The sequence below is a fragment of the Argiope bruennichi genome, chromosome 5, assembly GCF_947563725.1.
Source record: "Argiope bruennichi chromosome 5, qqArgBrue1.1, whole genome shotgun sequence".
NCBI classification, from domain to species: domain Eukaryota; kingdom Metazoa; phylum Arthropoda; class Arachnida; order Araneae; family Araneidae; genus Argiope; species Argiope bruennichi.
Window position 1 is genome coordinate 92,358,586 of NC_079155.1, and position 13,705 is coordinate 92,372,290.

At 27.3% G+C, this 13,705-nt stretch overlaps 1 protein-coding gene across 4 annotated transcripts in view; it reads right to left on the minus strand.

The window, feature by feature from the left end:
* Positions 1 to 4,924: 4,924 nt before the first annotated feature.
* The window catches only part of LOC129968187 (laminin subunit alpha-1-like), a 214,944-nt gene continuing 206,163 nt past the window's right edge, over positions 4,925 to 13,705 (minus strand). For all 4 annotated transcript variants that reach the window (XM_056082039.1, XM_056082037.1, XM_056082038.1 and 1 more), the window contains 7 exons: positions 12,403 to 12,624; positions 12,121 to 12,313; positions 10,653 to 10,802; positions 10,134 to 10,284; positions 9,530 to 9,663; positions 8,199 to 8,427; positions 4,925 to 7,463 (listed from right to left, as the gene is read on the minus strand). In XM_056082039.1, coding sequence (XP_055938014.1) covers positions 7,321 to 7,463; positions 8,199 to 8,427; positions 9,530 to 9,663; positions 10,134 to 10,284; positions 10,653 to 10,802; positions 12,121 to 12,313; positions 12,403 to 12,624 — 1,222 coding nt within the window. In that variant the 3' untranslated portion in view covers positions 4,925 to 7,320. The remainder of the gene's footprint in view (positions 7,464 to 8,198; positions 8,428 to 9,529; positions 9,664 to 10,133; positions 10,285 to 10,652; positions 10,803 to 12,120; positions 12,314 to 12,402; positions 12,625 to 13,705) is intronic.

The following is a 13,705-nucleotide window of genomic DNA, read 5'->3' on the forward strand; positions in this document are numbered from 1 at the left end:
TTCCCCATCAATTCCGACTTTAAAATAGTTAAAATGCGCAGAAATTTATCAAATAACATCATAAATTACAGAAATCCTTTTTTTATGAATATGTATTTAAAATTATTCTCAAGTTAGAAATGCTTATATGTTAAGTATTTTGTAAATAAAGCGAACGAATAAAACTAAAAGATTCACATAATGAATTCCACTTTGGCTAGAACCGGTAATCAAGGTCAATATTTGGCGCACTTTTCTTTTACGTCTCCGCCAACTCAACTTCATTCAGTTCGCAACCATTATCGTCTTTCGTACTTTTTTATCTTCGCTTTTTCAGCAGCTGATATTTTTGATACTATTAATCGCATTAGTAGTTATTAGTTTTGTTTGGTGAATATTTATTCGATTCGTCATTTCTATTAACTTATAAAATGTTTGAAAAAGAGAAAGTGTTTTCACCGACTACGCTGTGCACACCTTCAAGACGAGTGAAACCAACAAGAAGGGCAACATGTAAAAACATATTAAATGTTTATTCTCGACTCCGAGAAAACCCTCAAGATTCTATCAATCAAATCGTGGATAAAGTTTCGCATCTTACAGATGTTTCGCAATGAATAGTTTTCCTTTTGAACAAAGAAATAAAGGCATCCTTTAAGTACCCCTGGAAAGAAGCGACCAGGCTCAGTAGATAAACATTCAGGTCTTGTAAAATATGATGATTTTACATTAATCTGTATTTGACGAAAAATCCGTGCATTTTTTTCGCAGAAATGAGATCCGAACATTAGATAAAGTTTAAAAAGATGTGAACGATGATACAGATATCTTTTCGAAAAACATTAGCCGAACTACGCTTTACAGAATATTGAAAGATATATTGGTTTTTTTTTTTTTTTTTTTTTTTTTTTTGAGAAACGGTGAAACGAAATGAAATAACTTTAATGATTTATTAAAATAATGTGTCAATAATATTGAAAAAATAATGAAAATAAGGAAACAATTAATTCTCCGATAAAGTGATAATATGATAAAGTAAATAAATATTTACTATTTGGCGAAAAATTTGCGAGATAAAGTTTCGCCAACGATCTGCATTTCTAGTAACATTGTACTTTAAAGTAACCCTGTTCCCCTGACGACGACTGCGATTCGGCATGCCTAGAATATACACTACTGCCAAGTTAGGGTGAAACAGAGTATAGTATCTAATAGGGGAAATGTACTCATCGTTCCTCGTCTCGCCCCTTATGGAGTCGTCGAAATGTGGTCATCTCAAAATCCATTGACAAACTATAGTAGACATATAATCTCAAAACACCTTATTAAAATGGGAATTCTGGCAGTAATTAGCGGGAACGTTCTCCTCTCGTCTTTCTCATATACTTTGATGATACAGCACCTCTTTTGATTTTCTTTATAAACATCTACATCTCCAAAAAGGCAATGTGAAGGATGTGGAAGAAGCCGGCAGATTTTCAAAGGTAAAGCTAAACCACAAGCATGAGTATTTCCTCCCTTTCCCCAACTTCGGAACAGAGAAATGACATATACAGCATTTTTTATTTCATAGTCTTATGATTAAAATCGAGTATGAATTTTGAAGTTTTTCTTCCAATGTGGAAATTTGTTTATTTTAATATAAATCTATAATTTTGCTACCAAAAACGGATGTAGAACTTTATAGTATTTATCGAAAGCATTGTCTTTTTGAATGATAGTATTCAAACACAAACAAATATACAGATGCATAAAAAGTTGTTCTGTTAACGGATTTAGTCCAGAATTAAAACGCAACTATATTTCTGATAACAAAACTATGTACCAAATTTTACTCCAATAGCTCTTAGCATTTATGAATTATCGAGTGTCAATGCATTTAACAGATAGACTGATGAACTTCCTTTTGAGAAATTTCGTCTGAAATTTCACAGAAATCCGAATTTGGTGTTATTTCTATCAAAACAAAATATTCAAAAGTCTAGTAAAGCCATCTTCAAATTATTGTACGGCATCTAGAATATCAAACAACGTATTCTAGATGCCGTACAATAATTATGTGGAGATACCACAGAATATCTTATTCTAATACATTAAACAACATATGAAATCTCGAACCCTCTAGCTTAATGCTTCTTTACTTTAACGTATACGAAATACATACAATTCTAATCATTAAAAAATTGAATGAATAATCTTCATGTTTCAGACCTCTCGGAATCAGAGAAACACAATCTTGGAATTATGTTTGTCCATCTGTGAATATCATAACACCAAAAACGTTTTGGGCTAGATGAATGAAATTTGGTTTAAGAACTTCACACCAAATTTGTAGATCTTGAAGGAAATCGTACTCAGCGGAAATCTATATGCTCGGTTAACCCTTTAAAGGCCCATTTTTTTCTAGTCATATTACGTTAAAATATTTTTAGGCTTGAAATTAGAATAAGAAAAGGGATTCATTTAGCTTATTAGATAAATTTAATTTGATTAATTAATTAATTTGGTTAATTAATAATTAAGTAACAAATCAAGAACATCATTTTGTCTCAGATAAAGAGCTGAAGCATCTAAGTTTCTGACTTACTAAAAAAATTTGTCAGAACTTATGCCAACCTACAAAATTTCATACAAAAATTGATAAATTTGGTGTGAAGCATACTTTACACGACCCTAGAAAGGGTTAACACAATAATTACAAAACTTGGAAGAATTAGACGGATAAAATTTGAGACACAAATTTAACATCAAACGTGGAAATTTTATCGAATTTTGAACCAAATTTGTGAAAGAGTTGTCCGTCTGTCGGTCTGTACTTCACATGCATGTAAACTAAGTAAATGAAATTTGGTATGAAATCTTGTGATAACAATTGTAATTTTATATCAGACTTCGTTTTCAATCAGTTGGGGAAAAAAGGCGCTCAAAATATAAGTTCGATTTTTGGGTACTTGTCTATCAACCTCATGGCAGGAATTAATCGCCAAAAGAAAAAAAAAGAAAAAACACCAAAGATCGATATTTATTACTATCGTTCGTCATGCAATGCAATTAATTCACAAGTATCATCTGTTTACTTTGCTAGCTGCTGACATTACTGGCACTGGCACACAACTCTTAGGTGTGAAAAGAAGGATCAAAGCACTTGTGATATTCACGGCTTTGTTTAAGGTTTTTATAAAAGGAAGGAAAGTGGGATAATATATTTATTAGAGGATATCCGAGAAAAATTTGGGGAAATCATTCCCGCTGATTTAATTATCATGTTGATAGAAACACAAAACGACAGGTGGACAGAAATGAGGGGGAGGGGGGGGGGAATGTGTTTTTCAAACTTAGGAAAGTCTGAAAAGTGAAGAATCGTCAAATTTTAAGATCGAATTTTTTGAAGATTATAACTTTTTACTATACTTGATACATTAACAGAAAAAAATAGAAAAATAAAGTTATATTTCAAATATCTTTTCAAGTGAATGGAAGAAAAATATCCGGATTTTTCAACTGTCCGTCGTAAGCTTTTTCGGTCTGTATTCATTGTAATAAATCAATTACACATTGGGTAACATACCTGAGACAGAGATGGAAAGTTCTACGGAGACAAATCTATTCCATGAAAGGAACAGCATGTAGGCGGATATATCTACCAGACGTCAGACAAAATTCTATTAACACAATATCTATACTCCTCTCAAAACAAAATGCGCCAAAATATCGTGTCGCTATCTTTACCATATCGCATCAGAATTCCGAACAGCATGGGAAGTCATACTATATCTTGGACTAATAAAGACCATTCCTACAGAAAAAAAAAATTAAATTCTTCCTTTAGTGGTGCATCGAATTTTTCGAGTTATTTTGTCATAAAAACATCGGCGGCTGTTTTTATAACAAAACAACTCGACATTTTGGTGTGGTCTTGCTTAGATTTAATGTTTTGCTTTAATGTATTGCGTAATTTATTGTCATTGCTTTACAGATATTAATTCTTATCTCCAAAAACCTCAATTTCTTGGGATTTCCGGGTCACGAGGGGTCAGTACTTGGACGAAAGTCAAATCCCTCACAGAAAAAAACTGCCTGGTTTGAATCCCTACCTGAGGGTGATCCTTGATAAAGTCTTAAGACCAGATTCTTCCTTTCCTTCTTTTTTATTCCCTTTAAAATTCCTTTTTTTGTCTTTAAATAATATTTACTTCTAATTTGAATAATTTCATTTGTATTTCAAATGTAGCAGCATTGGCACTCTCTAAATAAATGTACCTTTCTTTTATTAGTTTTAATTCAGAAAATGTTTACTTTTAAGTTTCTTAAAAATTGCTTTAATTTTTGGTTGATAGTTTCAGGTAAGTTCAACTAGTGTTAAGAAAAAAAAAACAATAACTTGACAGGTAAAAAAAGCTGGGGTGATTTCTTATTAGAGTGGATAGATAAAAGCTTTTTCTCATTTCTCACATTGAAAATAGTACAATCTATAAAAGATGAATGTACTTCTTATAAATACTTTCATAAATCTGAGCACCCATCACTACCGGAATCAAACAATGTCCCCATATAATCAAATATTATGACTGAAGCTCGGATACAGCATTCATAAAACAATGACTGGAAAATGTAATGGAAATTAATAGACTTAAACAATCGTTTATTGCACAGAAAGATATTGTGATTAGCTGGAAAGTAAATTCTAATTATTCAGAAATTCTATTTTGGTATGATTATAATCGAATTCCTGTTTCTTAGTAAAAAACAAATTATCATTCTATGTATACTAATTCATGAAAGTAATTTCTGTTATCACCAAAAATTTAACAGCTTGTAATTTTTAAAAACCAGCAGTTTCTCATAAGATTAGGAGAGAATTTACTTTCAATCATTTTTTTCAGTAATATATAAATCCAATATTAAAATATAATATGAAATAAACAAATCACCTTGAGCACAGAAACTGAAATTTTATTTATTATACATCACAACAGCTACATTCAAAAATTTTAACACCTAAATTAAATAATTGGCACTATTTAAAAGAGCATTTTATTTGAAAAATTAAAGCATTAATTTTGAAAAGTTACATACACAGATAATTTTTTTAAAGAATTTAGAGGCCAGCCTCTAATTTTATAAAATTTTATGACTAAATAAGAAACAAGACTAAATATTCAATACCACACACAATAAAGCATGCAACGAGATTGTGTACATCTTAAGTTCATGTCCAACATCTGGAAATCACTCAAAAGAAGGCACCGTGAAAATTTTTCCGAGATCAACAGATAAATAATGCAATTAGAAGCTAGTTTCAAAATTTTAAATGTAACAGGCAGAAAATAAAACAAGGAAGCAAATAACTTCCTTTTAAATAATTTTTTAAAAATTCTCTTATATAACTCTAATTGAAAAACAATATTTTAAGGTGCAAACCTCAATATTTGATTTAATTTTGTTTGCATTTGAACATTTGGAAAGAGATATTTTAGCAGTATTTTTCAAGCAGTAAAGCAAGATGAATTACTTTGTTATCCATTACTAAAAAAAAGTATAATTTTAAACATTTCTGGAAATATAATAGTACAATGGATTCTATTACATCAAATTACAAGAAAATTTAATTTGTAAAACTAATCTTAAAATCAATGAGCAAAGCCACACATTTATCAGGATCAAAATACAATTAAATAAGCATTTTATTGATAAATTTAGCACATTAATTTACTTTAAACGAAACAAATTGACTTTTTTATGAGCTTAATAAGATAGAAATTATTACTGTTTTTTAAACAAATGAATAAAAAAGTGCCCATGTGTATAAAAGGGTAAACTTTGGGGGGGGGCAGTTTTGGGAGGAAAGAATGGTTTATTTTATGAAATTCAAAAGAAATTTCACTAAAATATATGAATATGGTTAATAATGCTCACAAATAAAAAAAATAAACAATATTATAAAATGAATGAAATGCAAATAACTATATACTTACATGTAACAATTACTTTCTTCTGATTAACTAAAAGATTGTGCACTGTGTCAATTCTGAAGTGCAAAGTCCTTCCCTTAGGATTCACAGTTAAATTTCAGTTAGTTAAGATTAACTATAAAACAATTATTCTGGAATTTAAGATTTCTTTCATAATATATCATAATACTCTAAAATAAATTAATATTCTCTTATCTTTTTAATATGATTTTTTCCCATTGATATTTAAATTAACTAAGCTGCTAAACATTAAATTAAAAAACAAGACAAATAAATGGCAGTGTATTTGCTCTTATAACATTTGATAAAAACTTCAACAAACACACATATAAAACTGATGACTGGATTAAATAGGGTGAAAATGAACCCTACTGACAATAAAAAAAGAGTACATGAAAGAAAAAGAATGAAAATCACTGGAATGTGATTTTAAATACTTTATACATTGAAAATAAATTACTTTACAACATGATAGGAAACAGCAGAAAAACAGCATGATACATAAGGCAATACATTTTATACTATACAAATCAGGTATCGATGAACATTACTCAGATAAATGACATCTATAAAAATCTGAAGAGACAATGCTTATCTTATTACATTATATACAAAATTATACAAAGCATTTTACAAAATTGATTGCACATGAAAAAGTTCTCAGATTGACAAGATTCATCAATGAAGTATAACTTCGAAACATCAGGTTAACAAAACATAGAAAAAAAAAGATATACAATATATTTTTTTACTTAATTATTGGATTGTCTACTTTCTGTTCAAAAATAACAAAAATAATCTAAGATGTTGATAAAATATTTTTAAAATATTAAAATAGAAAAATTCTAAATATCTCCAAAAGTATACATTAGGAATTTTCAAAATATACACATGGAGTATATAAAAAAAACTGATTATCTAGACTGAAATAAATATTCAAAAAACAACTAAAAATATGATTTAATTCACAATTAAAATAATAAATTCAAAGAAGAATAAAACAAAAGAAAGAAATATTAAATGCTTTACAAAAAATAAAATTAGAATTAGAGAGGTCTTCTTTCAAAAAGTGGAAATTATATATAATTTATTTTATTATATGCATATCTAATTGTCATTAATATTTTAAAATATATTAACAAAAATAATTATTCAACCATAAACAATAATTTCAATAAGTAGACTATCTGCTCTTCAAAAGATATGAATCTCTTATATCATAATCCTATTTTAAAGTAAGAAATAAACACTATGTGACAAAGTATTCAATAGAGCACTACAGCATCTTTAAAAGGCGATTTACAAGTGAGGTACTTGTCATAGATCTTAGTTGTAAAAGAATGCATTCTTATGAGAATATCACATAAATTTAGAAAGTTGGGCAGGCATTAGACAGGACGTTATGTCTTGCAGCCATATCAATCCACTCCACTCTTCGATCATTAATTGCAATATTTCTAAGGCATCCAATGAAGTTATTTCTGTTGTGAGCAGCACCAGTTGGTACATTGTCTAAAGGGAGGGGGGAATGTTGCAATTATCAAAATAGAAAAACATTACCTTCATTAATATATTTTATCATATACATAAAAGATTAAAATATCACAAATTAAATTAACTTAATAAAAAGTAGTGAATTTAATTGTTTTTATGTAATGAATATTGATAATGATATTTCGATAAAGTTTGGGACATTTTCATAATTTAGAAAACATTCTCAGATTTTTAAGAAAGGAATATGATAAAACTAAAATTAATTAATCTAATAAGTGAAAAACTTGCTATTAAGGAATTCTTGAAAGACAATAAATATTTTAAAACGATACTAATATGAAAAATAACATTTATGAATATGTCAGTTAACTGTTTATGCAGATAATTAATTAATATTTAAGTTAAATTCTAATAAAAATAAAATTTCCTTTAAAAAATTTTTTGAAAAAATGAAATTTTAAAAAATTAGTCTCTTTTCTGTTAGCTTACATTTTTGCTTAACTACACAAAATTTGTTAGTCATGCAACAATATCATTCTCTTTCAATAGTTAAAATTATTAATAAATTAATAGATGCAATAATAATGAAATTATAATTAAAAAAAATCTATAATGGCCCAAAATATCTTGCATTTTATTTTTTGATCTTTTATTGCAGATTTTTCCCTAAAAATAAAACATATAATTATTAAATTTGGAAAATAAATCCTCACACATTATAAAAATCTTCCTAAAAATGGTTGTGTAACTTACCAGGAATACCACCTATATAGAGGGGAGAAGCAGTATTGGGTTCAAGTGGTACAGTATGACTCATTCCAACAGTTACATCAAAGAGGTCTACTTTCAAAGTAACTGATTTGTGTGCATACTGAGCTGTTACCATATGCCATTGTCCATCACATACATAATAAGAAGATTCAAATGTTCTAACGGCACTGAAAGGTTTTTCTTCATTTCCCAATAAAACAGAAATAATTATCTATAGGGAAATACAAAAAAAACATTTATAAGATTTTGCAATGCCAATAAAGATATTAATTTTGAAGCAATATCTAATATTATTCTAATAATAGTTACAAATGATGAAATATAAACAGTCACATTTATGCATATATACAAAAAGTGGATTAAATAATATATTTTATTTTTCAAAGCTCAATCAATAAACAGTGTAATTACAAAATATGACAATATATATTATAAGCCATGCACATTTTCTCTATAAATTTCATTGGATAACATATATTAAAAAATTAAATGCACTATTTTTTTAAAAAAATTATGGAATTATTCCATTGATTTGGGGGATTGTATTTACTGGTTTCAAACTGTTTGCATAAGGTACATTGAAATTGTCTTTTCCTGCTACCATGCTATAATTTTCAAAATAGTTCTATAATAAAAATGTCAAAAAACTATGCTGACAATTTTTGCGATTATGAGATGCCTCAACAGCATCAACTCGTGCAGAAAAATGGCAGTTCGTCTTTATAGTTCCAATTAAGCATTTTCTCCAAATATCTAAATATTAGGAATCATCTATCAAGCTAATCCTCCTCCATCTTATAAGTGTATTTCTTCAGAAACCCTCTTATTTGGCATTAAAAAAATGTTCAGTAAAATTAAAACTATAAATTACAAACTACTTTGGCATATCTTCTAAATTTGGATATGTCTTTGTTTTCTTAATTAAAAAAAAGACTGTATTAATACTGCATCTAAAAATTAAAATTGTAATACTTTACACAAAGTATCTACAAAAGATCCTCTAATAATGCAATTTTAATTGCTCGCAATTACTGATATAACAAGCAGAAGCATTGATAGGCGATAAAGGTTCGAAGAAAAGTCCCTCCATCCTATTTTTAATATAATCGCTATAATAAAGTAAAATTTTTGTCATTATGCACTTCTGAGATCTTCAGGCATCTATGCACATTTATCCCCTTTATTCACACTACCATACCCCTCTAATACGTAATATTATAAAAAGTCGCACCCAAATATTCTATAATGAAATTTGGTTTACTTAATTATAAGTAAGTGATAAAATAAATAAAATTATTTAAAATAAAACTTACACTTCCATTGTCTATCTCAAGAGCTATAGATGGAACTCCATAACCTTCAGACAAAGCCAATAATAACCCATTCTGTCTAGTAGTTTTAAACTCCATTTGGATGTCTAATCGTATTCCCAGATCAAAATCACTAGCTATAAAAAATTATACAATATATGTGATATTTTACTTTTATAAATTTCATCAAGTTATTCAATATTTTATAAGCTTCTATTATTCAATAGATGGGGCTCAAAGATAAATATAACAATTAAATAATTTTTAACAATTTAATTCAAAAAATAATAAATGTGTAACTATTAAAATAAAAAATTAACAGAAAAAATTAAATTTTTAGCACACAGTAAATTATTATTTTATTGGAGATAATAAAACTTTTCAACAAGATATTACAACACTTGATAATAAAAAAGCAGCTGGAAGCTATTTTGAATATCTGATGAGAATAAAAACTTTTAAAATTTATTTATTAACAGGCAAAAATTTATCAGATAATCCATCTAGTGAACAAAATAACACAAATGAATATGTCATAAATAATTTTAATTTTTTTTTTTTTTTTTTTTTTGAGCATTACCTAATATAAATATATATTCTTACGCACCATAAATTGCAAAAGCATCTCCAGAAAAGTATGCTCCTGGTTCAATTGTTTGGAAACAGTGACCAACATTCTGAAGCTCACCACTGGCTATATCTAAGTATTTGCCATTTAAATGGAAATTTCTTATACATCCTTTAAAACTTTCCATCACCTTTACAAATATAATAAAAAAAATATTAAAAAATAGAAGAATAAATAAAAATGTTAATCACTAGCAAAAACTTAAAGTTTAATTTCATAAATATTCATTAACAACAAAAGAATTGTATTCTAACCAGTACAGTCTAGTGTTTAAAAAGAAAACTTGATTAAATCTTTGAAAATCACTAGTTGCATATTATGCATTATGATTAAAAATAATTAATCCTTAAGTAGCATCATGCTTCGACAGCATACATATTTCTTTTTATAATCAATAATCGAATGCATATCTTTTCCACGCATGAATTTTGTGAATTTTTAAGAATACAATTACTATATTTTTGTTTATATTATCTATATTCAGTGAAATAAAATTACCACTTTATGGATAGCTTCCATTTCTTCAGGTACACCACCTACATATAAAGGAGATCTTAATGTCAATCGTCGACGAACTTTCAAACTCAGAGGTTTCTTTTTATCATCCACACGGAATGATAAGTGCCTTCCTACTTTTATTATTGAAATCTAAAAAGAAAAGAAAAAATTCAACAAAAAAATTAATTTATCTCTATTTTTGTCAGGTCTACTTTTAATTTTACAAACAAGCAAATTAGTCTTACAAAAAAAATTGCTTTTAATCACAAAATCTTTTTCTGACAGTGAAAATTTTTTTTATGATTAAATTTTCAGATGCTACAAACAAAGGGAGCTGAGAAACTGTTTTGTACATTCTAGTTGAAAGTTCCTTATTGATTATCTTATAATGGATTTACTACAGTTTATTAACTTGGCTATATAACTTTACTGGCGTTCTGAAATGCATTAGTTGGGAAATAAAAAGTCTTGCCAGAAATGATATGTGAAGATAAATTTTCAAAAAAGCCAAAAGCCTTGCTTTTTAATCCATTATTTTATTTTATTTTAAAAAAAGTAGTGCTTAAAGAAGAAAACGCTTTAGTGAATATTATGATTCTTTGCACTTGGAAAAATTATCAAAGTCCTCCTTCAATAAAAAATAAGACATTTTTGTTAATTTTTTATCCCCTCTAAGACCCCCCCCCTGAAAGCAATTTAATTTTGTAAGTAGGTTTAATAAAAAAATCCATATTATATATATATATATATATATATATATATATATATATATATATATATATATATATATATATATATATATATTCTTGAACATTAACAGATTAATGAAATATAGTAATGAAAAATACTGTCATAATAAAGAAAATGTGTCACTGCAGTAAATAAATTACAAATTGTGAACATTTTCTAAAAGAATTTTAATTTATCCCTAATTTTTAATCAGGCACAAAATGCAAATTATTGAATATTTTTTTTATTTAATTTTTGCCTCATTTCTCTTTTTTCAGTGAAAGATATATTACTTTAACCTCTACACAGAGAAGCAGATCATTAAATTCAATCTAATATCTGATGTTACTCTTCAGAATACTTATATTTTATGTCCCCCCTCTTTATCCCTTTTTTCTTAATAAAAGTCCCATGATCAGATAATAAAAAAACTTTGAAATGTAATAGGCAACCAGCACTGCTGTTCACAGAGTTCAACTAGCATTATATCAATTAGTCAAAAATTCCATGTGAAACAAAAATGGTCATTGAATTGAAGGACCTTTACATAATAGTGGCCATTCAGAAAAGTTTTGCTATAATCAATACACAAATTAATTAATAATAATAATTCACACAATTACATAAATAATGACATAATTACATTACATAAATAATTTATATAATTACCAATACAAAAAATTATAAATTTATATGCAAATAGAGCTTTAAATAACTGGATGCAACAAAAATGACTTACATGATGCCAGTTTCCATCATTCAAAGAACTTGGATTAGACACACGACGTGCTTTTCGATCGTACAAGTTGATCACGGCTCTTCCTCCAAGAAGCATTATTGCAAAATGAGATACAGGTGAGATATGGCCATTCTTAACTAAAGCTATAAGGCCATTTGGATAATAAGTTCGTAGGTCAAAAGTCACATTGAAGCTGAAATTAAAAACAATAACTTATACATGTAAACCTCATATACATCACAAAAGGCATTAAACTATAGAAAAAATTAAGAAAAAGCTTACTCATGTACAAAATCTTTTCTTCCAATGGCTACTTTGGCATGACTAAAAAGTTCGTCTCCAAAATTTACAGCTCTTTTTTCTTGATTATAAGAAGCCATTTCAGAGCATCTTTCAAGTGGCTGGACAATCCCTGCATAAGGAGGCTCTGCACCAAACCATTCTTTCTGTGTTCTGCCAATACCAGCACCTTTGAAATCTACAGGATTACTGAAGTATAAAATCCTGCAAAAGAACAATTAATTATTCAACAAACAGAATTAAAGAGAAGATTTATATCATACTTTTGATTATTAATTTTAGAATAAGAATTGATTTCTCAAATAAATTATTTTTTAATTTGGTTACAGAAAAAAATAATGAATTGTAAAATCATAGTTCATATTATATGCATATAAAATATTCATTACAAAATAAACTATTTGGATAAATAAAGGCTACACAAGTTACTTTTTTGTTTTCTAGAATTTAACATATTGCAAAAGATATTGTATAATTTGCAAATAAATTTTTTACAATATTATCAGTTTAGAGATCCCTGTTATCTCTCAATGATGAAAATGATGGATGAAATGAAATGATTGAATTGAATGTGAGCATTTGTTGCCATTTTAAATTCAATATGAGTTGTTTTTTTTTGGTTGGTTGTTTGATTGTTTTGTTTTAGCACTTGCACTACTGCAACTTTAATCCATTCATATGGCACTCCTCTATCTCTATTAATTATAAAGGAGAAGTCTGTGGGGAGAGGGACAGTCATTACCTTAAACCATCAAATTTTATCCATAATTATAACAAATTTTTAAAAATAAAATAATTTTTAATTAAAATTTGTAACAATACTTTCCTTTGTTACAATGAAAATCAAATAGTTTTTATTATTTTATTGAATATTTAATCCTTTATTTTTGTTCCATTATTAAAATCAGGAAATTAAGGTTAAGTTTATGTTTTCATTTTCTTATTCCAAATAACCCTGCAATATTCAAGGTTAACAAGTAGATGAGTAAAAAAGCTGTATGCAATATCTGAATAATAATAATTTCTTCCTCATTTTGTATAGATTGCATTATGTTTAAAAAAGCCCTTACATAATATTATAAAAATCAGAAACATTACAAAGTCATAAACATTATTATACATGCACATCAAATTTGCTTATAAATGTTTTTGGTACAGACAAGATTATTAAAATAAACGTCAACCTTTTTAAGAAGTTTAAAATTAAATAGAAACAAAAATAATTAAGGCATCAAAAACATGACAAAAAAGTACTTGTACTTGAAAAATGAGATTGTAATCTACT